We start from the raw sequence: 18288 nt of genomic DNA on the forward strand, positions 1-18288 counted from the left end.
CTACAATCATGGACACCCTACAACGCTTAATTAACAAAGATAAAACCTCTTTCACCGTTATGACAGTACTTTGATTATGAAGAAAACAAAATGTCACACTTGAGTGAGATACGATTTTTCAAAAGTAACCAGACTCCGATGACATTAATTTTGTCACTTTGTTATTAATAAACCATAAAGGGTGACCACAAATGTCGTAAATAAATGAAAACTTTTTTTTAAAACAGTAAAAATTAAATTAACGTTAATATCATAAATAATAGTACGAAACAGTAGCTTATAACTTACTGAATATGCAGGCTTGATCCTGCTCACGTCTCCTGAATCATCCTGTATATGTACAAATCGAAGAGTTATGTTACCACTTAACGTTATAAAGCGTAAATATTGTCATAGTCATTTAGTTTATTGTTGCGGCATGAAGCTGTAGATGCCGGCAGCATTTCCTCGCTGTTCATTTACCTCAAGGAAAAGATACCATGATACTTACCATGGTAAGCAACGAAGGTACCTTCTAGGGAGACAATCTGACAATGCATCATAATCATAATAGGCTTGATAGAGAAACGCAAACATCGCAAAATAGTTTCTATTTTGATATATATATCTGTGGTCGACACAAATACTCCACGAATACTGTACTGTTTTAGAACACCTCCCCCGCCTAAGGCGCCTTGTCAGTGCACCGCTATTGTCGCGACACGTGACGTCACGTGCCGATTGGCCATTCCTCGCGCTGGACTGTTTAATGGTAAATACACTCCAAGGCAATGGGAACGGGTGATCTTGTGTGAAAGTTTTAAAGAAAGCGACACGTTTCAATTGCTTTTGAGTGAAAAACTTATATTGAGGTAAAAGTATAAACAATCTATTTTATATGTTTGAGCTACCAGGCTAGCTTCATCATAGTGATGGGTCAGTTGAGCTATCGGAGAAAGAAAAAATCAAGAGACTTCTACCAAATAGCCACTTATACACAGCGCAGTGAAAGACTATGAGACGTAAGGAAAATAGACGGCAGTGATCTTCGAATACATTAAAAAAAAAAGTGGAAAAATTTACTGTCTTGGGTGAGGCTTGAACTCTCGATACTGGATCGCTAGCCCATTGCTCTGCCATGTGAGCAACCAAGACCTCAGACAAGGACAACAAATATTTCTACCATATGGGCTTTTTTAGAAAGGCACCCTAGTGACCTTTACCGTAAGTATATTATACTTCTTAGACAGCTAGCGGAGTTCCAATTCATATTGGAAATTCACCAGCACAATGTGCCACATAATACTAAAACATTTTTTGTATCTAGCAGAAACGTCTACGAATGAATGATGCTATTAACCAGACAAGATTAAACAAGACCGCAAATTTTTCCACTTTTATTATTTATTAATTTAAACTTTGTTGCGGCCTTAACGCTTTGAGGCATCTACCAGTCAACCATTGGGCTAAACACAAATAGACACCGTTTAGGGGCATAAATATCAAATTGTCAGAAAGTCCTACTCACAATGTCCTACTGCCAAGTAGTTCGAATGTATTATTGTCCTAATGCCAGAAAGTGTAGGTGTCGTAACTTTAGTCGCGAATGTTTTCAAATAAGTGTTTACGCAACTTGCTTTAAATGAAAGCTTACTCTGAACTTATTCTAAGTTTAGTAGCATCGTTCGCATACGTTTCTGCTTAATATTTTTTATTCGGTAGTGATCTTCATTCCTCCGCGAAAACGGTCGCCGCCGTGACTGGAAGCGTTTTTATCCTGACAGTTACTTAATTAAACTTTTAACTATTTGTAACTGCAGGTCAACCTTTCAACGGAGGCGGTTGGTAAGAAGTTATTATGGTCAGCTACGGATTACCTGTAGGTATGAAGCGGATTTTCTGTATTATGTTAAGTAATTAAAAATGTAATATTACAGTACGTATGGTTCTACTTTACCGCCCTAGTGCGTAACTCGCACTATACGTGCGTATGTCGAAAATTTCAAGGGCCATGTGTGCTGTAAAACGTTGTACAATACACGTGCGAAAAGGTAATTCGTTTAATTAAGTTTTCTACTTTTCAAATATTTGGACAATTTTCTAATTTTATTAGTCAAATAAGTAACACAGCATTTAAGTAAAACCAAGGCACTGTGAAACTACAAAATAAAATACAATACAGGGAAACAATACCTATACATGAAAACAGAATTGGGTGTGGGTGACGAGTTGACGACATGACAGCGTGGCTCCGTAACATTGTCAGACTCATCGTAAGATACGGCAGGTTGCCCCGGAACCGCCGAAACATATGTGGACCATTTGGTCAGAAGTCCGCGCTTGCAATGGTATCCTGCAGCGGCCGGGCACCACAAATGAACTGAAGAGCATATAGTGACGCGACTGCAGCTGGTGCACCCTCAGCGTGTACCCAGCCTTCCGGCGGACGTACTCCACCATCTCGTCGGCCCCGGCGGAGTAATGCAGGCCAGTGCCTTACTTGGTGTCGCAATCCGTAGATCCGTATCCTGGATACGGATCTACGGATTGCCGGATTAACCATTAAGCAAAATAAGCACTTGCTTAGGGCACCACGTCTAGGGGGGCACCAAAATCGTAGGAAAAAAAACGCGCAGGCTGCATCGCAGTCGTAGTATTTATGTACACGAAACTTTTTGTCGACTTTGACGTGTGCAAGTACCCATCTAATAACGAAGGGTCGTAATAGAGTGAGGACACGTAAGCACATCTCCAACCCTTCGCGGAGGCCCTCAAAGCTCATAGCCAAAATATCTTACCGTCGGGCTTGTGGCCAACCGATTTTCTCGACGTAGATTGCCGATTTTGTAGCGAATTTTGCTCTCTTGCACGCCAGATGTGTCGGCCTGGCCGAGTTGCTGCAGATCCTGTGACATTTTATAAGGGCACTTAATCATTTTAATATTTATGACCCAAAGTCAACTTGTATAGTCAAAATGATTTCTCCGAAACAATATTGCATAATTTTTATATTTAGGTAGGTATGTGATATTTTAGGAGTACCTATATTTAAAATTCAATTGGTATCACACAGATAAAATACACATAGATAAGATAAAACTTGTATATCCATGAAAATGTATCTTTAGCAATAAATAAAAAAGAAAAGCCTGAATTCTATACAACAAAAGCATATCAATAATTTACCAAAGAAGTTTGTTTTGCTCAGTGACCTTCGTTTCGTTGAAACAAACTCAAGGTACTTACACATTTTACTGTCGAATACTTTGTTTACATAATGTACAAGGAAGGTCCGAGCACCGAGGTCGAGGCGGGCAGGCACGCGAGCGGCACGTCGTAGCACGTAGTCCTCGTAGCGTCAGTGCCGCGGAGGCGAGCGCACCGACCGGCCGCTACGACGCTACGCGCGGCTACGCAATGTTGTGGTTATCCGTTACGCTTTTGGCGCTTTTTGCTTCGGTCCAAGGACGAGCGGTAAGAATAACTTTAAGCTTTGCTTCAAAAATGTTGAATTTTATTATTTCTTTATTTCTATGTATCAAAGTTTCAGTCAGTATTTGTTTTTAAAATGAAAATATTTCATAAACAGTGTCATGGTTTTTAATTGTATTAAAAACTTAGGTAAAAAAATAATTTTGTTTCTAGTGAATGGTGCAAAATTAATTTCGCTATAAACCATTGATAAAATTGAATTTAAAGTTCATCAACACAAAAGTTTATGCTATGCCTATTTCAGTAGTAGTTTATAATCAGTGATTAGTTTATTTATTAGGATATAACAATAAATAACATTATTAATGCTAAATTGTAAATACAATTCTTTCTTGCGTCTAAACCCACAAAATTAAATATACTAACTACAACAATGAAAATCGGTACATTTTGCATATAAGTTCCATAAATTGAACAAGCCTTTAAGTTGTCACCTAAGTTTGAACAAGTTCGGAGCTATGATAATAATACACGTTGCATCAGTTTTGAGGCAAAGACAGTTTTGTGTTTTAGTTATAGTTGGTCATATTAAAGCTCAATTAAATACTATGTGCTTGGTTTTTAAGTAACTATATTGTGTACCTACCCTGTATATTAAATATGTTTGTAAATTGTTAACTGTTTCTTTTTATAAAAAAATATATATACGGTAATACTATACAGTATGTATTTATGTTTGATATTGATAGTTTTGAGAAACGATGGTTAGATTGTGTGAAAGAGGATATGAGAATGAAAGTAGTGAGTGCTGAAGTGACGAAAGTTAGAGGAGAATGGAAGAGAAAAACATGTGCTAATCTCACGTAACGTGGGCGTGGGATAAGGGCAGGACGAAGAGAGCTATGATAAAAAATCTAGCATACTATTACGTAGGTATGGTGTAAGTGTTACGTATGCAAATCTAGTTTGGGCTAAGAGAAATGCTGACAGTCAGTAACAAATACAAAAAGTATATTGTATTGTTAAGTTTAGATTATAAAATTATATTTTTTTAAATTGTTAGAAGAGTTAAATTTATGTTAAAAGGGTTGTAACTTATAAAATAAAACTAATAGATATAATTAATCTATTTAAAAAAATAATAAAAGCTACCCGACAAGCCTTGGCGCGACAGTAAAATAATATTATAAATATGTATTTAGTTACTTCAGGATTTTATTTCAAAGACAAAAAATAAACATACATAATAAAACTTATATATATAATATATAAATGTAAAAAGTTAAACACCCATATCTCGGAAACAAATATTCTTGATAAACACACAAATAAATGCAACTACCAGGATTCGAACCCGGGACCCGTACTTCGTCATCAGAGTCACTATCAACGAGACTAGGAGGCCATTGAAAAATAAGTATATTATATTTCTAAGTTAAATCTAAATAATAAATTGTTTTTGTCCATAGAATCTCTTCATAAAGTCTTAGGTACTATTTATGGTCAGCAAATATATTACGTACCAGCACCTTACCTACGCACCTACTAATTTACAATCGACTTCATGTTCATTTAACATACACATCTTACTGGAGCCGTGTATAACTATAATTAGATTAAGTGGATACCTCCCTTGCCGCCGGTGTCTTGAGACTGTCGGTTACCCACCAATCACCTCGACCACATTTCAAGCGTAAGCGTTAAATGGAACACGCTCCCTGGCCGTTTCCAGCGCGTCGGGGGTTCATTTACCCACCTCTCCATATACGATATACGCCTAATTACCTACCTTAAACGACCCGACACACCGCCTTAAGTGCTATCTTAATTACTCTAACGTAACTTACTTTACAAAATATAACTCACAGATCTTCAATCACCTTTATAATCTATAACGGTCTGGAATCTTTAAGGATATCAATATCACGAGTAAATATATTCCCAGTAATCCGATCCGAAAACAAAGATTGGCAATTAATTTATTTGATTGAAAACAGTGTTCTCCGTATACTCGGTTGTTTGGACTCCAAAGTCAAACGAAGGCTTCGCTAATTAATAATAGAACCGGGTTGTTTTGTCTAGTGAAGTCAAAATATATTCAGCAATTATAAGTTCGTACTGACTTGTATTATTGCACGTCTGACACGAGATATCATACTCAAATAGAACCCGAAAGTTAGCAGATAAAAGCGAATATGAAATTAGCTTTAGTGAAGTTGGTGAAACACAGACTATATTGAAGTGGAGGTGGTTGAGACCGCAACCCAGACGAATTTTCAACTGACAGAAGACAAAAGGGGGTTCGATGCATATATTTTGACCGGTGTGAAGTTAGCGGCTAAAGTTATAACAGCATATGACGATAAAATTTACCAACTAGGCATCAAAAATGACTTGAACAGATCCCAACAATACGTACTACACAAATTAACTATAAACGCATTTATAGCCATAAAGACGCTTCAAATCTATTATTCACAGAAGATTTTGAATAAATTCTCACATTTAATGTTTACGAAATAAGTAATAATATAATTTACCATGATAATTAGAGCTTTTGTTAAAAAAATAGTATATACGGCCATAACATTCTAAACATACGAAACTAAATTAAACCCTTTTCTAGACCGAAAGACATTTTCTAATTTATACCAACGGTAAAGAGTAAATATTTTTTAAAATAAAATGCTTTTTGAACCGACTTTCTTTGCTATCTATAGATATTGCAACTGAATAATAGCAAGCAAATTTTTTTTTTAAAGTTAATACAATTCTAGATTATGGAAAGTAATTATTACATCAATGAAAACCGTGAATCCAAAGCTTTCGTCAAAGCTTTCGAAACCCAATCATATCACTTTTCAAAGTTGTTTTCCGAAAAATATACATTGGTCGAGTCAGCTATTTTGTAGCTAAGGGGGAAGGCAGTACAGAGGGGCATTTATGGAGTTCAAGTCAGATACGTACAGTCAGCATCAAAAGTAGCGGATGAAATAACGCGCCAAAAGTATCTGATATTCCGAATAAATTTTCTAAATGTAGATAAAAGCCTAAATTTAACGTTCAAATGTATATCTTTTACAGACCAAATTGTTCTACATGTAGAACTACCGCTTTTTGTTTAGCTGTTACAGAATGGTAGATACTTTTGAAGCGCTGTTTGATCCGCTACTTTTGATGCTGACTGTACAATCAACATTAAAAGATGCTGATATCAGTCAGGCTTTGCGTCAAAAGTATCTAAAGTTCTCTGATAGCTTAACAAAAATAGTATATATAACCATTTAGCTGTTGCAGAAATTTTGAACGCGAACTGTCGAGATATATATATTGGGAAAGTATTTGAATATTGATGATGGCATCTACTTTTGGCGCATTGTTTCATACGCTACTATTGATGATAACTGTACCACAATATGATTATTAAATTTACTATGCCATAAGTAAATATTTTTACAAAAATAGTCAATAAAAAATTACGACATGACCCAAATCTAGTAATAAGGCATAGAATCCACGTAGCGGCGTGGCACCGTTCCGCCGCGCGGCACGGCGGCGCGACGCGAATTTTTGTATCGTGGTGTAGGTAAACCGTCTAGTCTGTGCCCACGATGCCGCGCCACTGTGCGGCGCCGTGAGCCCAGTCGTAGCGGTTTACTCAAATTGCGATACAAAGCTTCGCTATAAGGTTGCCGTCGCGCCGCCGTCGTGCCACGCGGCGGATGGGTGCCACGCGGCTACGTGGGTTCTGCGTCTAAGCTCAAGCAAGTTGAACCAGCGCAAAGGTGTTCATCACACTTGCCGCATTACCACGTTTAATGGTCATATGCAAATTCAAAATTTAATCGAATATTACCTGAATTTTAATTTAGTTATTGACGATGATTGATGATGGTTCATAAGGTATATTGCATGTAATGTTTTTCATAAATATACTTACACTTAGATACACTTTTTTATAAAAGGTGTAATTGATCCCGCTAGTATATTCTAAGGGCTGGTTGAGGCAGTCGTTTGCACTCATACTCATAATCATTTAATCAAATCAAATCAAATCCAAAATCATTTATTGTTCGTCCTTACAAAGTTCGCCCTTTCATACAATAATTTATAACCTTAGGACCTATGTAAAAATATTCTTTTCTGGTATAGGATTCGGCAGATCCCCACTGAAACAGCAAAATAACATAACCGCTCAATATATTATACTTATTAAGTACTGTCACTAAAATTATATTGTCTAGTTCTTTATGCGTTGAAAGCTAAGCTATGTTAATCTGACCACTCACATGAGTGAAAAAACCACCGGTCCAAGTTTTAATGTCAACCACCACAAACGCAGTCCATGAATCATTTCCTTATCAGTGGCTCTGTTCTATTCGGTGGACAGATTATTTCAACCGGCTCGGCTCGCTTTGCAGCCCAATGTGTGAAATCGCATCAAATTGATTATCAGATAAATTTTTAATGGAGTTATTAACTGCTGATTGCTTACTAGACGGTGGTTGGAATATGATATATCTGACAAGCTGGTTTCTATATTGTATTATGCTTTATTTGTTTTCATTTTGAAATAAATTGTTGAAGTAAATGTACTTTCAGAAGTAACCTGTCAGTTAGATTATATTCGATTCTAGCGCCATCTGTGTTAAGCTTTGTTCATTTAATGTCATAAATTTAAATGAAATATTCGTCAGCGCATGCAAGCTCTCTGATTAACCATATATGTCTACCTACACGCTGAGCAGGCAGCGCAACTTGAGACATAGCTTCAGTTTGAAGAGCACTTTAGAACCATTCTGCTTAACCGAGCAGTCCTCGCGGTTATGCATGTAACTTCCAAAAGACCTTATTCTCGTATCCGTAATTCACTTACCAGAATAATCTTGGGGGTGTATTGGTTGTATGCGTTTGCTTTAGGGCGTTGCGTATAGGTTCGATAACAATACTGCTGTTAATACCTCCCCAAGACTATATACTCACTCCACAACAACCATTTGTACACTAGATTGTATGAAACAATGGTTTCCTGCGATATTATCTAGATCGTTGGTTGATCAGCCCGCGTACCCAATATGCCAATCGTTAACGCTCCGTAGCGAACGAAACGCAACTGTCGTGTCTCACTAATATGGAAGAGTGATAGAGAGAGATGACAACGCTACGCTATAGAGCTTTAACGATTGGAATGTTGGCTACACGGGTTGGTTGAGGACCTTTCTGTCCCAGCAGGCATCATTTATGCTTGCGACGTGTACAATTTAGTCATCGGCGCACTGATAATTAATATTGAATTGATATTATTTAGGAGTGATTCGTTTCTGAATACAGTTGTAGTCCGTTCGTGGTTATGCATGTAACTTCCGATAGGTATCCGTGTGCGCTCGAGTAGCACTGACTTCAAAACTTCCCACTTCGCCGCAACTCCACCTAACTGAGTGCGGCGACTTTGCCGTCTATTGCCAAACATAATGGGATCTGTATTGCTTTGCTGTTTAAGTTTTGAATGGAAATTTATTTCATTGTTGATATTTTATCAAGTACTCTGAATCCGCAAACAGCTTCCGAATTATTTGGGAAAGCGATGTATTTCGCTCCAGTGGAATTAATTAAACATTTCTACTTTAGATAAATTCGCGGAACAGTTGGTACGCCAACAGATAATTCCATATCCGCTTTGATTTAATTTTCAATGCTATAATATTCATAATTAGGTATTACTGACGATCGATTAAATGAACATCAAGCACTTTTTATATGTCATTGTGTCGAGTTGATTGTGGTATTTTATAGTTATTAAACCTTATTTATGTAAAGTACGTATTTCTACAAGTCGCCAGAAATATGCAAATTTCAACGAAGTGGCTAATTTAGTGTTTGAAGTGGGTTATTACTTAGCACTACCATAGTTGGTACTTTGAATCTTAATTTACAGCGATAGAATGACGAATGGGATGTCAATCTGCCAATTCTTGCAGGCAATATGTCACACTTTGGGACGTTTACGGTATGCTAACGAGTGACTGTGTGATGGTTCAGGTGAACATCAGCAACACGTGGGTGCTGCCAGAGGAGGGGTTCCCGGTGTTCTACCGCTACTTCAGGGACCGCATCTCGTGGTACGAGGCCGACGCCGTCTGCCAGTTCCACCATGCCAACCTCGTCACAGGTCAGTCAATTAATAAAGTCTGTAATGAATCCGCAAGTACAGCGAGCTGCAAAATTGCATGGACATATTAAGAATGGAATTCATTCATAATGTACCATGAAAATTTGCAGCTGTATGTGGTCAGCTGCTGAGAAAAGTGCCCCCCACCCCCTGGCCGTACATCATTTAATAGCACCATTTCAAAACATTAAAAGGCACACGAACCCGTGGCCAAAAAGCCTCTCCCATACAATTGATAATTACAAATTGTAATGACAAAACACTCTTTAAAAGTTATTCAATCGTTGGATGAACATAAGATATTACAGCAAAGTGTCAAGTTTAATCTTCAATCTTGCTCAGCATTTCCTAAGAATAGCAATTCATACTGACGAAACATAATACCCTGAATAAACACAAAAGACTCCACAACAGAGTTATTAAGAATTCCTCAGCCTCGCTTTTTGTGCGGAAAGCCGGCATGGGTATGGTGGATGAGGTACATTTCAATATGGCGGGGTAATCGGCGGCAATCCAGCGAGACCCCATTACCGCTGATGGCGCACTCGACCCTTGAGCCGCCAGATACCGACCTATCACAAATGAGTATACCCGCCGGTTGCCCGTAACGTAAATGTATAAATAAATACCGCCTATAAAGTGCTATGGTATAAATAAAACGGCAATATCAATGTAGGTTGGAAATATTGTAATTATTCATTTTTAATTTGCTACTATATATTGAAGTTCGTCATTAATTATAATCCGTTGCTTTTATCGCAGATAAAATATTGTATTACATTTGCCTACACCTATATTTATAATTGGGCGCTCAGTTTACAATAAGCAGCTACTTTCGTAATTCGATAAATTAATATTACAAAACAATGTTTAAAAACTTATTTTGTCTATGCAACTCCTAATAACATGAACAAGCGTTTAGTTTAGGAACGGTTAGTTTTTCTCTATAATCAACCACGTTGAAAACAAGTGTAGTTATCGATTTACTTTACATTAATACACAAAAAATGCCATTAAACGTAAATATACCGAAAATATGACCAAATGAAGGCGTCACGATGCCCCGTTTGCCTAATGATATTATGGGAGAGATATTTGAAATGTATTCACGATATCAATGAGTGATAAGAAGGATACCTTAATGGGCGTTAGGGTTGCTCTGGAGAGGGTTGCTTAAGGCGCCGGCGAGGAGTGGAAACCGAGATAATGACGACTACGGCCAATGCTCAATTCCCATGATACTTACACTTGGCAATGTTTGACAGTATTTGGAAATATTTAATTAATACTTGGCAACGCAGTGTATTTAGGCTGGGTGAAAATACGAGTGTAGACACCAAGAACAGACAACAGAAAGAAAGACAGCTAAAAACAAATTGCTAATCTACTACTATTTGATGGTTGAATGCAAAGACGTTGTCACTATTTGGCGTTTAAAAACTAAAGAAGGTTGCTTTAGAGGCCTAGGTGTGTAAGGCTGTATGGAATTCCTTTCCATATCATCTTCACTCATCGAACCGGATACGTAGTATTTCCGGACTTCATTTGAAGTAAATCATGTCAACATTTCATTGCAAGTTTGAGAAAAGTGTGCTTCCATAAATACTGGCGTTGGAACTCTAGGTCCCAGCGCACACAAGTTTTTTACAGAAATCGCGAAGCGTCCGGTTGACGTAACTGGTGACCGAAGAGCGGCTTCTTCGCACAACGTATTGGTATTGCGATACAACGAGGAAATGCCGCCAGCATCCTAGGTACAATGCCTCAAGGGCCTACTTTAGATTTAAGTTAGTTATAGTAATCTTCTCTATATATATATATTTATCCATTATGTGTATTGTTATAAACAGTTTGATTTCGTGTTCAACAGATAACCGCATTCTATGGCAAATACATCTTACACTAGTAACGAGTGTATTTAAATTCAAGTTTTGAGGTGCCAGGCGTACAACAATAGTTGATAAGTTACGCTACAGTTTTCTTGTTGAATACTGTTGTTTCTTTTGCTTTGAAAGCACAAAGAAACACTGTCTCGTTTGTTATCCGGTGCTTCAAAAAACTATAGAGGAATAAGCAAGTAAGTTTGCTTACTTATTTCTCTATGATAAGACCAAGGATTTTAAATGAGGTGAGGTAATGAGGTTCATAGTGTTGTGTTCCTGCCGGTGAGTAAGGTTGCCAGAGCTCAACGAGGGGGGGGGGGGGAGGGCGGGTTTAGGGTCGGCAACGCGCATGTAACTCCTCTGGAGTTGCAGGCTTACATAGGCTACGGAGACTGCTTACCATCAGGCGGGCCGTATGCTTGTTTGCCACCGACGTAGTATAAAAAAAAAAATGAGGTACAAATTTTTAACAATACGACTATATGCTTTTGACATTCATAATAAAATATAAAGAAAAGCTTTTAAGCTTTGGTTGTTTTCAGACCTAAAGTGATCTTAGTGGTCTGTTTACCACATAAAGATGCGGTCCCTACGGAACTTCTCGAACAAGCAATATTGTACTTTTATTACCTACATATGTACCTATATTAAGTAACATGTGCCTTGTTATATTATAGGCTCACAAAAAGCCTGTTAGTACGTGTATTTTTACAGATATTTATTGATATCCAGAATGGGTAATTTGTCGCTTCATACAATTTCGGCTTTTATTTCACGGGCTAGACTTCGAATTGATTGATCACACAAAGAAAAGGTAATCAGTCAATGTCTATCACAAATATATTATTCCAGACCAGTAAAAATAATAAAATGGTGAGCTTGTACTCCTAGTACAGTTTGCCGAAAAATAATTTAGCGAGAAGAGGAGGAATATGACGTAGGCAATCAGTTAGTAATTAGAGAGGTTATTGGAAATTATTATTAGGTGCGATGTTCGCCTCCCTTCCTCGTTCTTAATAGTTTTCGGTCAATACCTACCCAATGTTTTATTCTGTTTCACGACACGAGTAATAGGTATCTTTATTAAAAGTTATAAAGTACAAACATCCGAAAACTTTTTACATTTATTCTTGCTTTATTTATACAAAATTCAGATTTGTAGAAAATATTTATTTTTTTACGTAATTGTGTGTACGATAAAAAGTGCTCATACATCATATGGTAAATCTTTAAAATGAATTTTCAAGCAGTATTTTTAAATAATTTGTGGATATTTCTACATAATAAAAGTACAAACTAAATATAACGTTAGGTTGTCTATGAGTTTTAGCAATATATTAATATCCCATGGTGCCAATATTTTTTTTTGTGAAGCGTCTTCTGGCAGTCTTTTCCAAGTTTTCCTGTTACAAATATACTTTAATTTTTAAGAAAACTACGATGGTAATTTAAATATGATCGATACAATGACAAAACCTAAAAAAAGATTTTAATATCCAAAAACAAAGAAATAAACATACATAATAAAATAAAACTTACTAACAACTTAAACTAAAGATAAAAAATTTGGCCCAAATCGCCGTCAATGGGCAAGGTGCCTAGAAGGCTGGCCGTATTTCCCCGCTGTATGGCGATACTTATACGCTGAGCGAAATAGTGGCCAGCCCTCTGGTCGCCCGAGGCCTCTATTAGGCGCGCCGACAAATCTTTAAAAAGCCGACGCGCACTTGGCCCCCATGGCCCCAAGGTTTCAACGCCAAACGCCGCAAACATGTAGCTGCTTCCTAGTGCTGAATATTTGCGGCGCTTGAGGCTTTCGGCCGAGGATGCCGCAGCGCCAGCGGTAACTTTGGTGCTCGGGACATGGGACGGTGCCAGGGTATCAACGCATGTAGCGTCCCACACTAGCGGCCGACCCATGCTCCAAGGCACCAGTGTCATTCCGTCGGGTCGCTTGCCATCGTCCCTGGCTAGACCGCTGGGCTCAAGTACTGCCGGCACTCTGGCACTAACAAGGGCCCGACGGATAACATCATTGATACTGGCGTGGCGGGGCATTCTTCCAGCGCTTCGGACGCACGAGAGGCCATGGTGGCCTAGGATGTCCACCATGGCGCCGCATTGACAGCGATGTGGTTGGTTAGTTGATGCCCCTAAACGTAAGCTAGCTGCCAGGCGGAAGGTAGTGTCATCCAAAAAAGAATGTCATTAAAACGTCTAAACGTCAACTGTCACGAATGTTTATTTATCTACCAAAATAAATTCGTTTAAATAAAATATATCGGGTTAAGGGATAATTTAAGCATATAAAACGTCATAAATGTGTATATTTCTGCTCCAATAATATGTGCAAAGGTTTTTCGGACATCATGGGGAGAATGTGATGTAAAATATTCGAGTGACAGCAGCACCACGCCTTGTGAATAGATTGTTTTGCGTGAAAACCCCGATTTTATTCAACAACCATTCCAAGGTCGTATGAATTCGCAGCTGAAGGGATACCTCAAATACTGTAAGGACTATCATCTCCTTCCTTGCCGTATCCGGCAATGGCGACCCCATCAACAATTCTTATCCGGATTATGAAATGCCCTTATGTGGCTCGCAAAACCAGCGCAGACAACGTAGGTGGAAGGACTATCTGAAAAGCATAATAAGCGGCAAATATTCTACCTGCTTAATACGCACAAGAGTGTGCATCCCAAAGCGCCTCTAGGAGTTCAAGAGTGCCAACACCCCCTAAAGAAAATCGCATATTTAATTTTTAATTCTCTTTACCTATTTATTTAAGGCTTTAGGTTTATTTTTTGTATTTTATTTTAAGTTGATTTTAAGTGTCGTATTTTTTCTTAACGTGTTGTTGATGCCCCTTGCTAGCCTTTCCTGCCCTATACAAACTGCTGCATCGCCAGAAAACCGTCTCCGTTGCCCAGAATGCCCCAAACCAAGTTTTTTTAAAGGCCCTCGAGGCCTTAACATCCATATCGCCAAAAAACATCAACGAAGCCACACTCAACCCTCATGTCCCGTACTACCCCAGCCTAACGTTCCGCCGCCTTCACAATTACCAGACCACACCAGTTTAGACGTACCATTTCACCAAATTCTTAGTGATCTGAAAAATTCACGCCCGGTTTTAAAACGGATACCACGCGGTGCCCGCGTATCAGTTTCTAAATCCCTCAGCCACACAATTAAAACAGTCCTCTCAGATAATTCCAAACCCAATTGGGAACATTTACTTACTTTCACCTTTAATGTTCTTCATGTAAATTCAAACGAAAATTCAAAGTCACTAACAAAAATCGTTAAAGACAACTGCTGCACTGATACTTTGTTTCAGCCCAAATTCGATAATGTTAGGAATTCCAACAAATCAAATTTATTTAAAAAAGTAGAGAGTAAAGTTTCCGATGGCGACATCAAAGGTGCCGCTCGCTTGCTGTTTTCTGACGATGCAGTAGCCCCAAATAACTCTGATACTCTCACAGCCCTACACAGCAAACATCCACTTCCAGCTACAAACCTTTCTCTACCTGATCCCCCACTAACTAGTGACCTAAGCCTTATTGCTACCACACAGGATGTCTTTGGAGCCGTAATGTCTTTCCCCAATGGCTCTGCAGGAGGTCTGGATGGTCTGACACCTCAGCACCTGAAAGACCTCCTGTGCAGCGGTTGTGGAGAAACTGGGGAAATACTCTTAAAGGACCTGACAGCCCTGGTGAATATCATGTTGGCTGGTCAGGTCCCGGACGGTATCAGGGACGTCCTGTATGGAGCAAACCTTTGTGCTCTTACCAAAAAAGACGGCGGCATCCGCCCTATTGCAGTTGGCACCACGCTCCGACGCCTTGCTGCCAAGATTGCGTGCCGCTCCATCCTTTCGAAGCTTACCCCAGAACTTCAGCCTGTCCAACTGGGGTTCGGCTCCAAAAGTGGATGTGAAGCCGCCGTGCACGCCGTACGAACTTTCCTCGAGCATAAGGCTGGAGAGATCCTGCTGAAGGTGGATGTTTGCAATGCCTTTAATTCCGTAGACAGAGGCGCCTTGTTGACTCAAATAAAAGACAAAATTCCTTTAGTATATAAATTTCTTTGGCAATGTTATAGTTCTCCTTCCAAATTATTATATAAAACCAACGTTTTGGCTTCTTCTGTAGGTTGTCAACAAGGCGACCCGCTTGGCCCAGCAATTTTCAGCCTCGCTATACATCCCATCATTAAGGAACTAAATTCAAAATTAAACGTATGGTATTTGGATGACGGGACCCTTGGCGGCGAGGTAATTTCCGTACTGGAAGATTTAAAAAAAATTAATACAGACATGAAAAAAATTGGCCTCTCACTTAATTTTTCCAAGTGCGAACTTTTTATTACCGATTCTTGTCCGGATAAGGAAAATACAATGAACCTTTTTAAACAACTCGCCCCAGATATCAAAATTCTAAACAATGATTCACTTCACCTCCTTGGTTGTCCCGTCCTAGATCAATCCTTTGAAAATTTCATCGATGAGAAAATTCTAAATTTCAAAGCAACATCACATCGTTTGGCAAAAATTAATCTACATTCAGCATATTCGATCATTAAGCATTGCCTTTTCGTCCCAAAATTTACTTATATACTTCGCGGAACCCATCTTTGGAAATATCCCAATTTGGTCTCAAAATTAGATACTTTAGTCATAGAAACGCTCACATCTATCTTCAACATTTCTTTTGACGAAAGATCTTGGACCCAGGCTAGCCTACCTATTAGGTTTGGCGGCCTGGGAATCCGCAAAATTTCCTGTGTTGCTCTACCTGCGTTCTTGTCCTCGGTGCATGGTGCTCAGAGCCTCATAGGGAAAATATTAGATTCTTCCATTGGATCTATGGAGGCCGCACACTGCTCCGAGGCCAAGAACGTTTGGTCTATAACCTGCCCCAACACGGATCCGCCTGCCAATCCTTGCTCGCAGAAGCAATGGGACGAGCCTCTCTGTCAACTAGTACGGAAAAACCTTTTAGATACGTCAACTAGTTCGACAGACCGAGCTCGTCTCCTTGCGACTGCGGAGTGGGAGTCGGGTCTGTGGCTGCAGGCATTACCCTCTCCAAATATTGGCACTTTTTTCCAAAACCTATAAACCATAATTAAAATTAAGTACCTATAAACGAAGTAAATTAAAACGAATAAACTGTTTAGTTACAATATACTTTATTAAGTACGTTCTCTTTCCACAATAGCAAAAATTTTCCTAATTGTATTCAGAGATAGTTCTGAGGTTTTTCTAACTTTAGTGAATTTAACTTTTGGAAAAAAAAGCCAAAAAATCAACTTTCAGTGCTTGGAGTGGAAAGTCTTCCTGACTACAACAATGAACAAATACAAAAGAGTTTGAAAAAGTATTTTTTTGGTAAAAAATCTTTAAAAAATTTAATGTAATTGTGACATTGTAGCAGGAAGCGAGTGAAGATTGTCACAAAACGATGTACACTAAATTAAAGGTACAATGAAATATATTTGCCGAAAACTCACACATACCCATACATTATAATACGATTGTATTTGTATTATATAGTATTATATATACAGATTATTAAAAATAAATAATTGCTTGAAAATATGCATTCGGTGCAAAGATAAACCCGATCATGCACTTTTTAGTGTGGACAGTCTTTAGATAGGAATATAATAATTACATATAATTCGAAATATAGATTTCGATGAAAGGCTGTGTAAGTAAAATAAGATTATGATCCCTGTCGTTAACAACTGAACTGGATATACATTGAAGGCTAAGCCCCTTCAAAAGCTTCTCTGTAACGTAAGGCGCCATTATTATAAAACTTTAATTAAGTAGCTTTAGAAATAACAAAGGTATTTAATGTCTTTGGAATTTACGAGATCCCTGTGACTATTAAGCGCTATTCAAATGTTTTCCCTCGACGGTAACCTAAAACGGATTACTATTAAAAGATATTTACCCATCAGATGAAATGGGAATTTCGTAAATGAAAAACCAATTTTCGGCACGCGTTGGGAAACTTGATGTCGTGATTTGGTGAACATTGGCTCTTGGGATTTTTAATTTATTTATTTTTCGGGAAGATTATGTTACTCGTACATTCACAAAATAAGACACTTCAAATGATGTCGTCCACTTGATAATATCGAAACAAATGTATTTCAGGCTCATGACTGGCGGATTCCAATTAGTCACACATTATGAAATAAGGCATTTTGTTATAATGACCAATTAAAATATTGGCAAAAACACATGAAGTTTAAATTTGTTTATTAGGTACAGTGAAATTTGACGATTGATGGTTTATGGCTTCTTCTCTATCTTATTGTCCTCTACACGATGGGCCATCATACTGGCCCACTAAGATTGGCCAGTGTGTAGAGAGGGTAGTGGTGTCGGATGGCTTATGGCGCGGCAGGATGGCGATAGAATAGCCACGGTGCCGGTTTTTCGGCCGCACATCAAGGGAGTGGGCCAGTGATGGTGCGTTCACATCTGCACGAGGCCCACCCGTGGATCCATAGTACGTACTCTCAACCATCGCGTGGCCATCTCGCCGGTCCAGCGCTCGGCCATTAGAAATATCGATTGATTCGAAGTTCCGGTGACATGAGTTGAATTCAAGGGGACGTTATAATATCATGTACAAGGTAACATTCAGGTTCAGAATATTGCAACATGAATGTTGGTCAGCAGTTGCTGCAGGAAGCGTTGATATCAATGTCGATGTCTAGAACGTGTGTAGATCGTGACCACAATATAGTAGGAGATACGTTATAAGAAATATATACCCTCATCTGTTATTTATTTGT

The 18288-nt window shown here is 38.5% G+C and overlaps 1 protein-coding gene across 1 annotated transcript in view; it reads left to right on the forward strand.

Annotated features, from left to right (window-relative positions):
• Positions 1 to 3313: 3313 nt before the first annotated feature.
• LOC133518001 (mucin-2) overlaps positions 3314 to 18288 on the forward strand; it is a 60067-nt gene continuing 45092 nt past the window's right edge. The window contains exons 1-2 of the mRNA XM_061851538.1: positions 3314 to 3453; positions 9451 to 9580. Coding sequence (XP_061707522.1) covers positions 3397 to 3453; positions 9451 to 9580 — 187 coding nt within the window. The 5' untranslated portion in view covers positions 3314 to 3396. The remainder of the gene's footprint in view (positions 3454 to 9450; positions 9581 to 18288) is intronic.

The sequence above is a fragment of the Cydia pomonella genome, chromosome 5, assembly GCF_033807575.1.
Source record: "Cydia pomonella isolate Wapato2018A chromosome 5, ilCydPomo1, whole genome shotgun sequence".
NCBI lineage: Eukaryota > Metazoa > Arthropoda > Insecta > Lepidoptera > Tortricidae > Cydia > Cydia pomonella.